Raw genomic sequence first — 19,678 nt, 5'->3', positions numbered from 1 at the left:
GACCTAACCTCTTGTCACTTGCCTGAGACTTCTGCTGTGCCATTTATTATTGAATTTCCGTGGATATTGTCATGGCCGACGCATTTGAAATTTGATTTATTTGGATGTCATCCTGACTTTTTGACCAAAAGATAAACTAAAGGTTACATTTTTGCTTTGCCCCCAACTACTTGTTTAGTTTTGTTTTGACCCCTCAAGTTATGAAAATTATAGAATTTGTTCCTTCCAATCAAGAATACATAATTGTTTTTCTAATTACCTTGTTTTGAAATATTTGAAATTATTGTCTATAATTTACACAAAATGTTGAATGTGAAGTAAAATAATATTTTTATCTAATTTTTTAGTTGGCATCAGTAATTTTTATCCAAATCTTAAGAAAGGAGTGCAATTATAAATGAAGAATTCTCTGAGGGATGCAAGTATAATTTCTATAGTGTTTTAGACGATGGTATAATTTCACAATTTCAAAGGGCGTAAGTGTAATCAACCCTTTTTTCAATGAAATTTTGATGAATATTGGTGGTGTGTGTTACATATGATGCACACTAATGATGGTGTGCGGTGGAATAGATTTTGTCAAAGTGTGCAGTGCAGTAGTACGTAGAAAGTCTTTGATTCAGGAATTGTTAGTAGACTGAAAATCGAATAAAAGCATATTATCCTTGATTGAAATTAAAATTTTGCGTATGTTCGCTCTGCTAAATATAACATATCAAAGCTTAAAAAAGAAAGTTATACACATCTGATCTTTGGTGTAATTATACCCCTTAATTTTATTTTTTATTTAACTTAATAATATATAAAAGAATACTTTTTTCTATAATTAATAATAAAGGGCATAATGATTTTAACAAAAATTTAATGTTGTTAGTTTCAAATAACGGAGAGGGGCGCGTATGCTATATTTAAAAAAAAAGAAGAAGAGATTTTTTTGCCTATATTCTGTAGGGAATTTCGTAGCTGAGTTTTCAAAAATAAGGGAATTTTATGTAATTTCAGCCATTTCTTTTTTATTGTGTTACAAGTTTTGCACCTAGGGGTGTTTATGTGATTAGTAAATGTTAGAAGAGTTGTCACGGTAATGTTCTGGGGAAGAGCAATATGACCTCACAAAAAATTTTATTTATTATATCAATTTTTAATTTAAATCTAAATTTCATAACATTCTATTTTTTTAATCTTTACAAAATTTCAAATTAAAACCTTCATATTAATTAATGAATTTTAAATGAGCATAGTTGTCCATCGATGTTTGACGTTTTCTAAGGGTGATGATTAATCATGCAAAAAACAGAGGTGATTCGTAGACGAGCATTTACTTGAACAAAGTGTTCTTAAGATTAGTTGAAACTGGTGAAAGGAGTATTAAATTGTGAATTGAGTAGTCTCATGATCAAGTTCAAGAGTGAAGATAGTGACTTTTCAAAAGTTGCTTAGCGAAAAATCTTTGAAGTGTGCAGTGGAATAGTAACGTAGAAAGTCTTTGATTCAGGAGTTCTTAATAGGCTGACTATTACAACTATTGTACAAGGCGAGTTGCCTTCACTTTTTCCCTTCGTCTTTACAATAAAATTGCTTTTCCCCTCACCCCCCCCCCCCCACACACACAAAGGAAAAAGAAAGAAAAGAAAACTGAAAAATTTGAGATTGATTTGGTAAAAAGATATTGGGAAAATAATTTGTTTATTACTCTAAGTTTTTCTGTTGTTAATTGTAATTCTTTAAATTTATTCGTTTTAGTCTTAGTTTGATAACTTTTAAATTTTAATTCTTTGATAATTTTGGACAATTTTTCCTTTACACAGTTTTTCAAGAGCAATTTTAGCCCATATATATTTATTCATTTTGCATATCGTAGTGAATGCTCGTCTAGAATGGTACAAGAGTCTAGGTTTTATTTGTTTATATTATACTTAGAGCATTATAGGATGGACTATTAGTATTTAGCATCAAAAGGGCAAAAAAGTCAAATTAGGCTAAATGATCAAGTTTACGCAAAATTGATAGATAAAGAATTAGATCTAATATTGTCAAAAATAAATTTAGATCAAAATTATAGGACGAAATCTTTTTCCCAAACATATTTGGTTGATCAAGCTCAATTTGATTAGTGAAAATAACAAAATAGGTTTGAAAATATCAAACTATTAAGTTCTAGTCATATTTGATTTAATTAAAATTTGTTCGAGCTCAATTTAATCGTTACTTAAGTTGAACTTAAATATAAGTTTTAATTTTGGATAATAATTCAGACAATTTTAAACAATATTATGTATGACCTGACTTTATTTACTTACATTCCTAATTTTGAACACAGATATAAAGGAAAATTAAAAGTTGTCATAAAATATAAATATAAAAGAAAATTAAAAGTTTGCATAAATTGCATTAATGAAATAACGGAGGATATATAAGGTAATTGACATTTTGCACCCTTGAATATAGTGCTTTTGTCATTTGCAGTTTAAAATTATAAAAATAGCATTTTGAGGCTAAGTCGCATGTTTGGTCCCACAAGAAGGATTAGTGCCTTTTTTGTCCCATAATTTACGAAAATTCGTTTTTTCTCCCAAAATATTAAGAAAAATTATAAAGTTGATCCTGTTAGCAATTTTTTGTTAATTTTAATAGAAAGTTGCAAATTGCCATTAGTTTGTCAACTGACTTATTTTTTTTTATCTTACTGCACATGGGGTGATGAATTGGAAGGAAATCTACCGCCAAACTCCTCTCTCTCCCTTTTTTTGTAATTTCTTTGTTTCTGTGTGTTTTGATAACAATTTTTAATGTAAGAAATTAAAATAGGAATATCTCGACCTGTTTTTCTTATATAAAAACGTTGTGATGTTGTGCCTAAAATGAAATTGCAGGAAATATAGACTGATGCAAAAAAGGAGTATGTGTGAATTTCAATATTATCTGTAAAACAGAATAACATGCTCAGTAGATGATGGAAGAAAGGTCTAATAGATTCTATGTGTTTTTTGGGGCTTTGAAGAGGGGGTTTTAGATCTGGTTGTAGGCTTATAATTAGGGTTGATGGGTGTTATTTGAAGAGGCCGCAAGGGCGTATTTTATTGACTGCAATTGAAGCAGGTTCCAATAATAACTTATTCCCTATTGCTCATACAGTTGTGAATAAAGAATGTAGGAAGAGTTGTGAGCGGTTTCTTATAGTCTTAAAGCATAATCAGAATATTGTGAGGGAATATGAATTTACTTTATATAATCGAAATAAAGTGATTGATACAAAGTATGCAAATTATATTATTGTACCGAAAATATAATTTTTACATATAAATTAAGGTTAATTATACTTAGATCTGTCTGAAAATGAGAAATTACACTTTTCACCAAAGAGTTTCAAAAATTATACTTACACTCAATTCGAAAAATTCACTGTTTACACTTGACCCCCTTCTGTTAGAGTTCAAAAAAAAAAATGCTAATATTAGAAAAAAAAACATAAATTTCTAGTTGTACCCATCATCCAACATCCAATGTAATATTTTTATCCTTGTAAGAGGATAAATTTAATATAAATAAAGCTAAAGGGTATAGTTTTAATAAAATATTGCTCCAAAGTTATAGACATCGGATATAAAGTAGCTATAATGACAAAACTAGTCGTATTTTGGTGCATTTTTTTTAGTTCCTATACATGGAGCAAATACTTCATCTAGTGTTTCAATAAATATATGCAACAATGATTTTCACCACACACCATCTAGATGAAATACAAAAAAGTACAAAAAAATGACTATTTTTTAATTTATAAAGAACTACTTTTATCCAATGAGTATAATTTGGGAATAGCTTTTTATCACAACTGCACCCATTTGATATATATATATATATATATATATATTATATTTATCTCTTTATAAGTATAAAAATATTACATAGAAATATTAAATGAGATAAAAAATTGAAAATTTATATAAATTTATTGTTGACATCGGCATCTTCCATTCAAACCCTAACAGAAGGGGATTGGTGAAAATATGGAGGAGGTGAAGTGCAATTTTAAAACTTTTTTGAGAGAAAGTGTAATTTTATATTTTTACATAAATTAATATGGAATTCTCACTAAAAGAAATTTAACATTTATTATGGGTAATTGCCATAACTAAAATCAAATAACTATAGTAAATAGTCATTGACCATAGCCATGCAATACTTATTGACCGTGATTTTTACGAGTATGGCTAAAACATAAAACATTTGTCAGTCAGGCCAAAAATAGTTTCCATAGTGGATAATGTAAACTTTTATATTATTTTTATTTAACTGTAATTAATAATAATTATTTGTCACAATTTTAATTCATAGCTAATAAATTGTAGCCAATAATAGATTCTTTTTCTAGTGGTTTGGCCAACTTGCTCATATCTACAACCAACAGTTGATGATTCTTCGCCAAATATGCCAAATTTTTAGCCAAACTTTCAGCCAAAATGCTGATGGTTCTTATCTTGAATTTTTTTGTCTATGTTCTACACATTCTAATTAGCTAGATTAATTAACTATAAATGAACTTACTTTCCATACAAAATGGATTTTTCAACCAAATTGCAAACACATGCAACCAATAGTTGATGGTTCTCTACTTAGGTGACTTGAATTTTTGGTGCGTTCTCTACCCCATCTCTTCTATATCATTTGCATGACTCTAATGTCGATCTCCTCCTGGGCATTACCATGCATAGCTCCAGTAGTAGCCTTTGTCTACAAAACACTCTACGGACAGCAACCCAAACGAAGCCTTCCACCAGCTCCAAAGTCATGGCCTATAATTGGTAATCTAAGCCTGGTTGGTTCAATCCCTTCACTTTCTATCCCAAAACTATGGTGAAATAATGCAACTAAGGTTTGCCATAGTACCAGTTTTCGTTGCATCGTCACCTGAGTTAGCCAAACAGTTCTTAAGTGTACACGATACGGCCTTTGCCTCCAGTCCTGCACTTTCTGCTGGTAAATACACTAGCTACAATTACTCGGACTTGACTTGGGCTCCTTCCGGCCTGTATTGGCGACAGACACGTAAAATTCTCTCGACGCAGGTGTTCAATGCTAAAAAACTTGACTCTTTTGAGCATATTCGTGTGGAGGAGGGGCGTAATTTCATCTCCCATCTACGTTCCCTCTCAGGGAAGCCGGTCGTACTTAGAGACCATTTGTCACGTTTTTCTGTATCAAATATAAGCAGGGTGGTATTTAGCAGCAAATACTTTAGTACTGAATCTGCAGATGAGAAAGCCATTATGAAGGTGGATGAATTGCGAGGGATGCTGGACGAATGGCTCTTTCTCGGTGGTGGTTTTAATATCAGGGACTGCACGCCGTGGCTGAGTTCTCTTGATCTGCAGGGGTATGTTAAGAGAATGAGGGCCTTGTCCAAGAAACTTGATAGTTTTTACAGCTTTGTGCTTGATGATCACCTAACTAGGAAGGCTGCAAGCAGAGTTCATACCAGAAGATGTGCTAGACTCACTGTTGCAGCTGGCTGAGGATTCTAATCATGAAATTAAACTCCAGCATGTCAAGGCATTAGCATAGGTAACAATTCTGTGGAATTGGCATTTTTTTTTTACTCATAATTTAGGCCAATACAGTTTCAGTACTATTACTTACTGAACTTTTAAAAGTACTCTCATAACTTGCAAAACGTTTCAATTCCAGTCCTCCTGCTATTTTCCTTAGAAAATTGACAGAAAATATCACATGCAAGCCACGTGGCCATTATCTTTTCAGAATGGAAGGAAACGACCACCTGACTTAAAGTTTTTTTTTTTCCATCAATTTCTAAGAAAAGTTGGTAGAAAGACTAAAAGTGAGAATTTTTTAGAGTTATGGGACTATTATTGTGGATTCCTTAAACAATGGAACTAAAATTGTACATAATCTAAGATAAAATGCTATTCCTCTTACCAATTTCTCATTTTGAGGCTCAATTTCTTGCCTGGTTTCTTGATAATATATTTTTACATACTGGAATTCTTGGAAGATAAGCAGGGCTTGAATGGCCTACCTGAAAGTGTTTCAGTCTTTTGATACTTACAGAACTTACTAGTTGGCGCAGCTACTACAGTCGAATGGATTATTCGTGAAATTCTTAGGCATCCACGGACCATTGAAAAAGGCAATAGAAGAGCTTGACCGGGTAATGGGAAGATTTCTCAACCCTACATAGATGCAATACATAATGGAGTCAATGAGATTACATCCACTTGCTACACTTTTAGCCCCCATTATGCAATGGAGGACTATAAAGTTGCAGGCTACGACGTTGCCAAGGGAACGACTGTTATCATCAACACATGGAGCTTAGGGAGGGACCCGAACTCATGGGATTCGCCTTTGGAGTTCTTGCGAGAGAGATTTCTGAACAAAGACGTTTATATTACGGGAAGTAATTTTGCCATGTTGCCATTTTGGATCAGGCCGGAGGAGATGCCCTGGATATGATCTTGGGCTCAAGATTGTCCTAACTACGTTGGCTAATTTGCTGCATGGATTTCAGTAGAAATTGATCAAGGGTATGAAACCTGAAGATGTAAGTCTGGAGGAAGTTTATGCCCTCACTACACATTCTAAAGAGCCTCTTACCATCATCATGGAACCTACACTTCTAGACCATCTTTACTAAATGAATTTTCGGTTTGATCAATGTAAATGTGGTCAAGATGCAAGAAGAACTACGTTAAAGATCTTATACTTTTGACCATTGATCATGTAGTAGTTTCTTCATTTTGAATAAGGAATTGCCTTAAAAACTTACATTTAGTTGTGGAAATTTGTTCTTTGAAGTCATGAAATTATAGTCCATTATGCAAGTAAAAAGTTGCTCATTTGATGAGTCCACCCGAGATTTTTTGGGCAAAAATTTTCTGCAAGTATTAAAATCAAGACCTGCAAAAAGCACATTAATACTCCGACACTTAAGAAGTCAATAACCGGTGATCGAAATAATATCGAAAATAAAGAGCATAGTAACGAGTGGTCAATTAAGTCCCAAAATGCTTAAACAACTGCGTTATCATGCGTGCAAGTTTTTGGAGATGTGTAATCCTCTATCATGGAGAGAGAAACCCTTTCTATAGCCCCCCCTCTCCCCTCTGGTTAAAAGTGTCCAGTCCCCCTACTACTCAAGAGAGTGGTTGCGGGTGTGAATAGGCTCCAACTACCAGAGTTCTTCGCCTTATTGGGCTGGGACTTCTAACTATTTAGGGGACTTTGTTCTCCATGCGAGTAGGACTCCTCCCTTAGTAAGGCCCCCACATGCGCGCGCTCTAGCCTTGTGACATGCACACACTGCGTGCGCAATGCAGCACTGAACGCGACTGCGCACGGCCCCGCCATGCCGAAATCGTTCCGACCACGACGGCCTGCCTTTTTTTATTTTTCTTAATGTTTAATATAATTGGTGTTAATTTTTGCTTTAAATGGTTAAATATGATTTTTCCATGCAACTTAATTCCAATTAAATTTTTGAAAAATATTGCGTAAATTAAATTTAATATTAAAATGTTCAAATATTTTTGGAAATTCTTAGATATTTTTCATAACTTTTTGAGTATTTAATATGATTTAATGGTTAATATATTTGGAAAGATATTGGATTTTCAAAAATGATCGAAAATATTTTCATTAGATTAAATTATTTTGGAGCGTGCAAAACTTTAATTTAATCTAAAATAAAGTATTCATTAATCGATTAAAAACCTAGTTATTGACATAAGTTTGCATATATGATATTAGATATCACGTTGATACGTATGATACATTTTTAATATGTGGTATCTGAAATGCTATGTGATTTATCGATGAGATAAATAAATTAGGATGATCATAAAGCCCACAACTAATGCGATTGGATTTTTAGGCCTACGTGGGTCATTTATTCTTCTTCTCTGTTGTTTTTAGCGTTGTACATTCTTTTTTTATCCTCCTTCTAATGCACGCAGAAACTATATGTCACAATGATTAATAACAGTTTAAAAAAAAAACAAAATTAAAATCTCCATGTGTTTTAAAAATTCAGCAAAAAAAATTCCTTGTGATTCGAAAATAGACGAAATAGTCCTTTGTGTTCTAAAAACTCAAACCCACTCTCCCTTTTTCCTGACCAAAGTTATAATCATTTGACCTTTATACCCTTTCATTGACTGACTTATATTATATATAAAATTGAAATTATTTACAAAAAATAATATAATTAATAAAATATTTAACATAAATAATAATTTAAATTAATTATTTAATTAATTTATAAATTATAATTAGTATAATCGCTTACGATTATATTCATGTACATGCCTAAATTTAAAAAAATAAAATTTAGTATATTATTCTTTTTAATATACTATTTTAATTATTTTGGTATTTATATGTAATATAAATATATTTTTCAAAAAATTAGAAATAAAAAGTAATAATGTATATTAATATGTATAAAAAATATATTTTTATTTTTTTGGTATTGTTAAAAAAATTTGAAATAAAAAATAATAATGTATAATTTTTATAACGTAATAAATTTAAATATAATTTATTTAATATTTTTAATTATATAATATTTAAACTTGTTAATTGTATAATTTCTATAACTAATTAATATCCATATTCGTAGAGATATTTAAATTTTGTGCTAGATTTTAATTTAATTTATTAAACATTAAAAAAATTATATAATTTTTTGTATATTTAAACAAAATATTTTTTAATCTTTTTAGAGAGATGAAAATAAAAAAAAATACTCAAAATAAGTTAAAAATAAATAAAAAAAATATCGAAAAACTATTATATAGTCATATAAGGGCATTTTAATTATAATGACAACAAAAAAAATATGCAAGAGCGCCAAAACAATCCCCCAAGTCGCACCAGTCGCACGTGCGATCCACGCTCCGTTAAATTTTGACGGCAAGAGGTTTTTTTTGTAGAAATTTATAAAATAGGAGAGAGATTTTTTGCGAATTTTCAAATTATACTTTATTTTTTTGTTAATTTAACAAAATAAAAGGGATAAAATGAAATTTAGCCTATAAAAAGAGTAATTTGACAGAAAATAATGTGCAGTTTTCACCACAAAGTTCCAAATTATAGCGTGACACATCTGCTCCATTGTCGTCGAACATAAAGAGAGAGAGAACAGAGAGAGAGAACTCACAACCGAATACAATTGACAGCAAAAGCCAACTCCGCTGGCTCGCCACCGCTAGTTGACTCAGGGAAGAGATCAAATTTACTGCTCGCGCTTTTGCCAAGGTATTTCTTGTCCCTCTTGAAGATCAATATAAATATGCCACTAAATTTCTGCTTATGATCCTAAATTAAGATTGAAAGAAGGAAAACGTTGAACTGATCCATGATATACGATTCCAAAGCTGTCGGCTGTTTCGAATGTCTCTCGAAATTCATTGTTTTGATTTGGGTTTTAGTATTGCTTTTGATGGATGGTATGTGTGTCAAACCCATGGATACTGGCATTGGACGAAGTATATTAGATCTAAATTAGACGAAGTTGCTGATGTAAAGTCCGTACAAAATTAAGGTATTCTGATAGGTGTCAGTGTTCTTTGGGATTCAGATGTTTTTTTTTTCTTCTACTTTCTCAATGATCGATCAGTTTCACCTTAAGTATATTAAGTTTTTAATTAATGCAGTGAAAAGAGTTGGATTTCGCGGCACATTTACCCTATATTTACAATCTTATATGCTTTAGTCTGTTTCTCGAATGTCTAGAGCTGTGGTTGATAGCGTCAGTGATAATATGTTCTGGTCTGGGTGATTGTTTATGGTGGTGGAAGAGGAAATTAGGGATCTATATAGAATGGTAAAAACTGTAGAAGGTCTTCAATAGTAGAGTCCTTTATGGCTCTTTTGTTTAATGTTGCGAGGAAGGCAAGAGGTTTTGGCTTGGCTTTTTAGATAACAAAAATGCATAACGATTAAACAGATTGGGAATACAGGGAGTGGGTAGTTGCATTTTGCTTTGGTACCTTAGTTACTGGTGATAGGTAACTTCCTTACTCCTCAATTATGTTTTTGATTCTAAAAAGTGCAAAAGGAAAGCTCTACTAGATGTGAGGGTAGCCATGAGCTGGCCTTGGGAGGTTTTTTCAATCCTCTCCTTTTGTTGTGTACGAACACTGCAGGCAAGTCACACCATCATCAGGTTTCCATGCTTAAGTCTTTCAAAAAGGTAGTGCTTGCAGTAGAATGCATCATTAGTTTTACATACTGTACAATGTTACCAAAATTTCTAGTTGATCATGGTGGAGATGTAGGTTTGTGCATTTCTGTTTAGAACTTACACATAGGCATAAGTTAATTATAATGACAAGTCATTATGCAATATGTAGAAATTACCTAGCTGCTTGATTGCCTGACACTTCATGACACTTTCACTTTAAACATAGTTGCCAAAGAACAAGGAGAAGACTTACTATGATTTCGGCCAGGCTTCTCCAAGTGTAGTCTATGTGGTGTTGTTTGATTATTTTGGTCAAGAAAATCATGAAATTGAGAAATATAGAATGTAGGGTAGTGGGATTAGTTTTGTTGCAAGCGAGGTTTGGTCCCCTGATATACCTTAACTGTTTTTCCCTTAAACAAAATTTTGAAACTAAATCAATAAAACTTCAGGGGTGAAGAATAGAATTGGAGACAATTGAAGAACTTCACTCATCTTTTTGAAGTTAATAACATTCTCATTGGATGAAGCATCTTTGAATTATTCATAGATAGTCTGGAAGATGAAACTTTCTAGATGACTTGGTATATTTAATAAAATATAATTTACACTTTAAGATGTATATATATATATATATATATAAATATATATAACAATCCAACCATTTCTCAGTTTTGAGTACCATTTGATTTTGAAAAATTGGACTATCGTCTTTTGTTACCACTTAAAAGAGAGTGAATTTTGTTTCTGATGATTAAAAAGGTGTGAAGAGTTTACACCTATCAAATGTGGAATGTGGATAAGCACTTATCTGATTCTATTTATTTTTTTTTGAAAAAAAATGGATAAGCAATTATATTCTTTCGAGCTATTTCCTCTCTCAAACAGGCCAACTTTTCCCACCATGAAAACTACTATAAACCCTTCATGAATTCCACCTCCAAATCCCAAAACTTTCTTCCCAGAAAGATTTCTCATAATCCCATCATTCAAACTCACGGCTGTAGCTCCATTTTCGACTTCAAGAAGATCTGTGGCAGTGAAATGCAGCAAAAAATGGAAGCAGTGGAAATGAGAATGGAGGCAGTTTGAAAGAGATGCCGTTGGGTATGGTGGACGAGAGAGTCGACGAACTTTTGAACAAAGAAGAGTACCGGAGTTTGTTAGATGCAAGAAATTGAGGGCAAGCTTATGAAGGATTATAGTAACAGCTCGAATCAAGAGATTGCACAGAGTTGCTTGTTGAATAAGAGAGTGGAGTGTGGAACTCATATTAAGGATTTATTTGGAATTTTGCATTATAAATTTATATCCCACATTGTTATCATCTTGACAATACGAATGAGTCAAAGATGGATTAAGAATTCTTACCTAATCCTATCCTACATCTAATGTTGGGTTATCCTACCTCACATTTTTCCCATACAGCAAAGTAAATGGGGCCTTAAGGTTTAATTTTATTGTTCTCATATTTGAAGAAATATTGCAGGAAATTCGTATATGATTCAAATTTAAATCATCATAAGCACCTGAATGATTTGTGATGTTTTCTGTGATAATTTAAGTTGTTACTGACTTTTGGCAATTTTTGGACAAGCATGCATGGGTTACTCCAGAATTAAGCTGTTTTGACATTTCTTCACTGTGTTGCTTCTCTATGTCTGCGCCTTCTGTCTTGCTCTCTCTTATTATGCTTACCTTTCTGGGAGAAATTCTGGTGATCTGTTGTGTCTACAAAATTAGTTGGTGTGGTCTAATTCTAGTTCCTTACTATAGAAAAAGTTGAATTTGGATGGGCCATCTTCAGATGCTGGTAAACTTTTTCAATGTATTACATAGAGGAGAAAACAATAAAAAAGATTATAGTTTTCAGGGCAAAATCCTTCTTACAAAATACTAAGAACCGGATTATGTTAACAAGAAAAAGCTCATAGAGGAAGGCGACTATGGCCTAGAAAGGCTGGCTGGGATCATAAAGAAAGTATTTTCTGTGAGTGATGGATGGATAGACTTCAATGAAAAGCAACTCATTAATTTTTTGTAGTTAATTCATGGGACCTATGCTTGTTGAGATTCAAGCAGAGAATTATGTAATATGTATTCTTCTGTTATGAAATATTCTTAGAAAGAAAATTGTGAGTTGTTCATCTCACAACTTACAAAGTGAAGGTGCAATTGGAAGTACTAATAGACAAGTATTTGTTTTGGGCTTCATGATATGCACACTTTGCCTGTTAATTTTTGGTCTTGCCATAACTTTATCATGGTACTCTGACATTTTATGCATCTTCAAAGTATTTGTGGCTAGCACACCCTTCAAAGATGAACTGTTTAAGGGTGTTCTTAGGGAGTGTCGTCAAATTGTTAGCTTGATGTTGACATCTTATAACAGAAAGTATTTGAATATAGTGCCGAAGGAACTTCTGTCTCAAAAGAAATTACTGCATTGGCTAAGGTTCCACTTAACAAGAGATATGATAATTAAAGTTTGGATACTCCTTTTAGCCATTCTTTTAGTAAGCCATGAATGCTAACTACTGAGTGCATCCTTGCACTGGATCTATTTGGATCCACTTCATACTTCTTTTTTGGGATTGTGATGTTTAAATTAAGTGCATAGTGGCTTATTTTGGTTCATTATAATTCTTTTTGATGTTGGGATAGTCGAAATTCAGTTGGCTCTTTGAGCTTGAGGTGCTTCAGTTTAGGAATTTTTGTTTGGTTGAAAGCACTACACTTGCAGATGCAGAGAATAGAAGTCTTGTAGATTGTTTATGTTCTGGAAATGATCAGTTTGCCATTGACTGCTTTCAAATTTTCTATTTCATGCTCTTTCTTTTTCATTTTCATTGAGTAATTAGACCAAGAAACATGTAAATTTTCTTATAGGCCACCTAGTAAAAAGATGAAATAAAATGAGGTGGGTTTACGGTACTCATCCAATTTTATGTTAATTAGGATGATTCATAATGGGGCTGTGCGCTATAATGTTGCCCATAAATGCTGCGTGCTTGCATTTTTTGTTTCATGTGTAAAAGAAGAATAAGCAAATAATAAGACAAGAGGTTGACACAGTAATTTGTTTGTGAGTTATAATTGTTTCTCATATTCTTTTTAATGAGGTACTCGTATGTTTAACAACCGAGTGGATAGTAGTACCAGTCTACTTCTGAGTAATATTGTAACACAAGGGTACTGGTAGTTGATTAGTGTATAACATAAATAAACTTTTTTTTTCCAGCCACAAAATTTGACAAGATGTCAGGACAGAGCCAGCGCTTGAATGTTGTTCCTACTGTTACAATGCTTGGAGTAATGAAAGCCCGACTTGTTGGGGCTACGAGAGGCCATGCATTGCTCAAGAAGAAGAGTGATGCTCTGACTGTGCAGTTTCGGCAGATTCTCAAGAAGATTGTATCAACAAAGGAATCAATGGGAGATATCATGAAAACTTCCTCCTTTGCCCTTACTGAAGCAAAATATGTTGCCGGTGAGAACATCAAGCACATTGTACAGGAAAATGTCCAAAGTGCGGCACTCAAGGTTCGATCACATCAAGAAAATGTTGCTGGTGTGAAGCTTCCCAAATTTGAATATTTCATTGATGGAGAGACTAAGAATGACTTGACGGGACTGGCAAGAGGAGGCCAGCAGATTCAAGCATGCCGTGCGGCATATGTGAAATCTATTGAGCTGCTTGTTGAGCTTGCTACTCTTCAGACATCATTCTTGACCCTTGATGAAGCAATCAAGACGACAAATCGCAGGGTCAATGCCCTGGAGAATGTTGTGAAGCCACGACTAGAGAATACAATAACTTACATCAAAGGAGAATTGGATGAGTTGGAAAGAGAGGATTTCTTTAGACTAAAAAAGATTCAAGGTTACAAGAGGAGAGAGGTCGAGAAGCAGCGTGAAGCTGCAAAGGCATATGCAGAAGAGCAGCTCGCTGAGGATATCGCTTTGAAGAGGGGTATTTCCATCAGTTCAGCTCATGACATGTTATCCCACACGACACAGAAAGACGAGGACATAATCTTTTGAAATGGAGGTTAGTTTGATTTGTTCAATTACAGTGTGTGACTTTGCTCCATTCCTTGTTTTATTTCAGAAGACCATAACTTATCTGGTGGAAAGGATATATTTATTGGAATAAGAACCATGTGTATTCTTGTATTTATTTATCCATCTATACACCTGGTGATCATGATAATTTTGCTGGTTCAGGATTTCCTGATTTATGTCGAACTGCTTCTTTTGACAGCTCAACGATGTAATTGAATCATATATTCTCCATCCAAGTTTTATTTAACTATTTTTATTATAGTGTAGTAACAAAGGTATAAGTTTGTCTGCTGCTGTTCCTTTGAAAGTCATATTGCAAGTGCAGTTTGCCTCTTTAGGGTCCTCAGCATCTTGTGCAGAATCTGAAGATGTCTGTAGACGACCTCTGCTTGAGTGATTGGTGAGCTTAGAATTTGGTAGGAAAAGGACTATCTTATCTAGAACTGAAACAAGATAGGGGTGGGAGGTGTAAAGCATAAGGATGGTGATGTGGTGGTGCTGCCGCGAGATGGTTGGTTGCCGGCAGTGGGATCTTAGGGTGGAGATTTGTCATCAGATAGAAACAGGGCAATCATATACAATTAAAATTTATATTTCCCAATATTCTTAAAGTAATGTATTTCTGGTATCAAAGTGGTGGAAAGATTTGTCAAATCAAATTAAGCTACCTCAGGTCACAAACTTTTGTCCATTGATAACTTCTACTCTCTTTCTTCCATACCTATTTTTAAAGGACTGAAGGTGGTGGTTCAATAAAGTTAATGCAGCGCATTGTCGAAAAAGATAGATGAATTACTCTGTGAAAATTATATTCTTAATATACTACCTATACCCTCTATTCAAATTGCAAATAATTATAAATCTATACCAAAGACTTTGCAATCAACATATAAATAATTACAAAGCCTATACTAAAACGACAATAGAAATGATTATCTTCTGGCATTACAAGTGAGAGAAACAGAATGTGAAATTCTGGGATTGCAAAGGGAGATAGACACTCACCTTCTACACCTTCCAGTTTTAGTTAGCTAGCTGATGATCAATACTGTCATAATCGTCTACCAGTTCTGTGCTTGCTCTACGGCTTGCGGTATCTCTTGCTCTAGTTTTTGCTTTATCTCCTGCACAAGCGGTGGCTCTTTCTCATGATCGGATTCCTTCACGTAATAGGTTGCAACACCACAGTAAAACAATAGGTTGACGAAGCATACATAACCTAACAACGCATAATACGTTCCCAAGCTACTCGTGTCTAAATCATCGCTAAACAAGCCACCGAAAACTAAGATCACCAGTAAGCTGAGGAAATTTCCAATGTTGAGTGAAAATTGAGTGAATGATGGCCCATAATTACTGAATGATTTAGGAACTATTGCATAAAACATTTCCTCCATCCCTCCAAACACTAACCCTTCCATAAGCCCCAGCAAGAAGAACTGAGGAACTAGCCAGAAAACGGTGATGGAAACGTCGAGGTTCACATACTTCTGCAGCCTATAATTCTCGACCCTCCAAGCAACTATACAACATATTGGTGAAGCGGCCATTCCTGCACCGATTACTCTAAGAATAACATCCCGAGGAACTTTCTCACCCCAATAGTACAGAAGCAGTGATTCACAAATACGTGAGACTACGAAGCTCGTAGAACTTTTAACTATCACAAAAATAACTACAGGCACATTGGAAATTCGGCCAAGATGTGTGTCCATGTAGTTCACTTGTTCATAGAAGAAAGTGTTTCCGGTGGCCTGTAATAGACCGTAAACGAGGAACGTAATCCATAGTGGGATCATAGAGAGCAACCTCTTCACTTCCTGCACATCTTCAACCTCCCAGAGTCTACCTTTCCTTATTTGTTCTTCCCAACTAGGCGATGGTTCCACGATAGAAGCTTTATCTAAGCATCTGCATTGAACGTTAGTGTTCCATTACTTTTTACATAAACTGGATCAATCAAATCACATGTCGAAAACTAACAAGGTAGGAAGGGGAAACAAGGATTATACCTCAATATCGGAATGACATTTCCAGAAGGCGTATGGCTGAGTTTTCTCTTTGATATTGCTGCATACACGACTTGAAACGCATCATTTAGCCTGCTTTTATAAGTAGGCGGTCTACGCTTATAAAACGCTATGCCGGCTAAGAACCACAGAAAGGCGGCCACCATAGCAATTGTTGATACCTTTGAGAGCTTGATCCATGAAGTATTTGCAAACACATAAACAGATGCACATATACCTAAAATATAAGCGGAACGCCACCATATTTTTCTACGACTCTGTACTTGATCCTCGTCTTGAGATGACCTCTCTGTCCTAAACTGATCAGCAAGAAATTCTTTCAGCGGAACTTCTCGCCCTGCTCGGCCTAAAGCCACCAGTACCACTGAAACATACAGTAACTGCAGCTGAACATTAGTTAGACGCCAAGCCGCAAAAAACAACAGCATCAACCCCTACAAAAAGAGGATACATCGTAGTTAAGGGATCCTCTGCCTTTGGCCTTTCGGAGAAATTCACTTTCGCTCCCCTAAGTTATTGTTCATTAACTCACTTTCGATACCATATGTGTCGATCTCATCAATTTTGAGTCCTCAAGTTTTCTTAACATGATTAAAAGTTAGTCCTGACCGTTAGTTGAGCCCTTTCGTTAGTTTAAATGGTCAATAATACTCGTATTACTAATTTTAATTATTTTAAGAAAACTTCGAAATTAAAATTGATGAAGTCTGAACATTGAGTTTCGAAAGTGATTCAATAACTAATTTTGGGAACCAAATGTAAAATTATCCCATAGTCTGTATCAGATTGACCCCTCTAACATCACAATATCAACAATTTGAATATCAAATTATTTTCAACACATAAACAACTAAATAATATTTTATTTAAGTGTTACTATTATTATACTAATGAAGTCCTTTTTTTTTCTTTAAAAAAAATTATTTTTGAGTATTTTCCTTCATGAAGGCTTCACATTAAAGTGTTTTCTTTTATTTATGTTTTATTTAATATATGTAATATCTATTTTCTGAATATAATATGTTACACTTTTTTGTATTGATTTAAACTTACAATATAAAGTAAATCGCTACAATTTTCTTTTTCCCAAATATGTTTCTTTATATAAACTTTCCTATTTTGAAAAACTCTTTATATTTTTATTCTAATACATATGAATATTGTATATATTTATTAGTACAATACGGTATTGATATTATATATTTATTTAAATTTATATAAAATAGATGAGTAAATAATATAGTTGGTCCGTTAAGTTTGTATTAAAATCACTTTAGTTCCTTAAATTCATATTTATTAACTTTATAATACCTAAATTTTAAATTTTGTCTCCGTTTGTTCCCTCTGATCAATTTTGGGGCAAAAGTATGGGCAAAATATAATTTTTTAGAGGGTAAAATGATCAATTTAAGTTTTATTTTCTCACTTTAGTTCCTTAATTTTATAAAACTATCAAATTAATCCTTATATTAGATGAAAAAAGAACTTTGTTATATTTTTATATGTTAAATTTGATATAATTATTTTTAGTTGCTTAAATTTATAAAATTATCTAATTTTTTCTAGTATTTTTGATAAATTGCATATGGGATTCTTCATTACAAGATGTGGTAAATTTATAGACAAGTCAACAAATATTTTTAATGTAGAAAATACTAGGAAAAGAATTGTTTATCCTTAGATGCGAACTAACAATTTTTGTTTGAAATTACGAAAATATATAACACGTGATTATAGATGTTATAATTTGTACAAAATAAAATTTGTATGTTTCTGGACATTAAATTTTATAAAAAGTTATATGAAATTATGCACATGAAATTCATCAAAGAATCTATTTCAAATTACATTCCATCAACTTTTTGTTCGAAATTCACATTTAACAAATGTTTTTAAAATTTAACTTTTTTAGAATTATTTTTAACTCAAAAACTTAAACATTACTTAATTTTTTTATTAGATATGTATAATTTTGTAAACTATAAGAAAAATAGATTCATTCTTTTATTAATGCATAAAGTTGCTTTCGTTCATTTACACCGAACTTTCAATATTAGGGAGTACTATGTAAAGAGTTGCTCGAAATTACAATGACATCTTTTAAAGTTAAGTAAAAATATATATATATATATATATTTTAATAAAATTACAGCTATATCTTCTGAAGCAATAGTTGGAATTACAACTACACCCCATATTCAAATGCAAAACTTACTAAACATTACACTTACACCCTTCAGGAGGTATAGTGATAATTTTGTAAAACGCAGGAGGTGTTTGTGTAATTTGACATAACCTTAAGGGGTGTCAATATAATTTACTCAAAGATTTAAGTGTTACACCACTATTATAGTACGTGGAGAAAATGATAAACTCAGTGTAATCTTTAACATTATAAGCAAAAGATAGGGTTACATGTATTTTTTGTCCAATAATTTAGTTCATTTGACATTTTTGTCTTTTAATTTTTTAGAGTAGTACTTTTTATTCTTCAACTTTTTAATTTCCAGTCTTTTCTTTTGCCGGAGTTACCTGTTTCTCAAGAAAAATGCATGTGCATTTGAAAATTAGGGCTATTATTCATATTGGCTCATTTTTGCCAGTATTTTTGTTTTGTAACTTTTTAAGGTAATATTTTAGCCTGCATCTTTTTAATTTCACAATTTCAGTTCTTTTTTTTTTCATCGGAGTTCATCCTCCTTACCGGTAAAGGTGAATGCTGATGAAAACAAAAGTTGAAATCGTGAAAATTAAAGAAAAATACACGATCAAAATATTATTTTAAAATCTTAAAGTACAAAAACGCCAAATGACATAATTTACCGAACCAAATGCATTTAACCTCAAAATATAGCATGCATATTCCTTAGACGCATAGCAAGAGTTGCACTCACAGTGATATAAGCCATAGTCGTGCAGACTATTGCCAGAAATGGACCCAAATAAGCGTCGGATGCATAAGCAACAACCAGTACTAGAAACGCCGTTATCCCATCTTGCACGTTCACAATAGAAGCAGCTTTCGGCAAATGCAACCAGTTGTCGTCGGTCAGATGCGTGATCAGGATCGCGATCAGTGCGTACTCAACCCAACCATGAACAAATATTAAAACTGTACAACAAAAACGATCACGTCATCTAAAAGTTTAATCAGGACAAGCCTTGACATCGTTGGGCTGACGATGATCACAGTACCCGAGATGAAAGGAGCGGCCTTGCGGAAGGCGACATAGTATTTTAACCACTCGGTCGCAGTGGCTTTCGACTCGAGAAGTTTTGCAGGGATGTGCTGAAACCACATGGGAACCATATTCTGCATCGCAGTGGAAGGCACCGATTAGATATCCACCAGGGTGACAAATTGGTGCTAGAAAAAGCAGTC

General features: G+C 33.1%; 2 protein-coding genes and 1 pseudogene across 3 annotated transcripts; 2 read left to right on the top strand and 1 right to left on the bottom strand.

Moving 5' to 3' along the window:
- Positions 1–4,033: 4,033 nt before the first annotated feature.
- LOC105164436 (trimethyltridecatetraene synthase-like) lies at positions 4,034–6,867 on the top strand (annotated as a pseudogene). Its single transcript, XR_016066027.1, has 2 exons — positions 4,034–5,562; positions 6,067–6,867. The product of XR_016066027.1 is annotated as a trimethyltridecatetraene synthase-like (transcript).
- Positions 6,868–9,079: 2,212 nt separating this feature from the next.
- Positions 9,080–14,497, top strand: LOC105164314 (V-type proton ATPase subunit D). The gene is made up of 2 exons (XM_011082934.3): positions 9,080–9,273; positions 13,443–14,497. The coding sequence occupies exon 2, from the start codon at positions 13,460–13,462 to the stop codon at positions 14,243–14,245; it is 786 nt and encodes a 261-aa protein (XP_011081236.1). The 5' UTR covers positions 9,080–9,273; positions 13,443–13,459; the 3' UTR covers positions 14,246–14,497.
- Positions 14,498–15,110: 613 nt separating this feature from the next.
- LOC105164437 (protein NRT1/ PTR FAMILY 5.6) lies at positions 15,111–19,678 on the bottom strand. Its single transcript, XM_011083088.3, has 4 exons — positions 19,492–19,678; positions 19,191–19,408; positions 16,279–16,730; positions 15,111–16,177 (listed from the first exon to the last, which is right to left on the bottom strand). Exons 1-4 carry the CDS (start codon positions 19,613–19,615, stop codon positions 15,328–15,330), a joined length of 1,644 nt encoding a protein of 547 aa, XP_011081390.2. The 5' UTR covers positions 19,616–19,678; the 3' UTR covers positions 15,111–15,327.

The sequence above is a fragment of the Sesamum indicum genome, linkage group LG6 (genome assembly GCF_026168435.1).
Source record: "Sesamum indicum cultivar Baizhima isolate 11 linkage group LG6, ASM2616843v1, whole genome shotgun sequence".
Classification (NCBI taxonomy): domain Eukaryota; kingdom Viridiplantae; phylum Streptophyta; class Magnoliopsida; order Lamiales; family Pedaliaceae; genus Sesamum; species Sesamum indicum.
Note: the sequence above shows the minus strand (reverse complement) of the source record. Positions and strands in the feature narration are given on the sequence as shown.

Bases quoted from the DNA above. Each gene is read 5' to 3' on its own strand.
- LOC105164314 (XM_011082934.3), top strand. From the start codon at position 13,460: ATGTCAGGACAGAGCCAGCGCTTGAATGTTGTTCCTACTGTTACAATG.
- LOC105164437 (XM_011083088.3), bottom strand. From the start codon at position 19,615: ATGCAGAATATGGTTCCCATGTGGTTTCAGCACATCCCTGCAAAACTT. The intron at 19,409-19,491 runs GTACTGTGATCA...TTTGTTGTACAG, and splicing joins GGCCGCTCCTTTCATCTCGG to TTTTAATATTTGTTCATGGT. The intron at 16,178-16,278 runs GTATAATCCTTG...CGTTCAATGCAG, and splicing joins AATGTCATTCCGATATTGAG to ATGCTTAGATAAAGCTTCTA.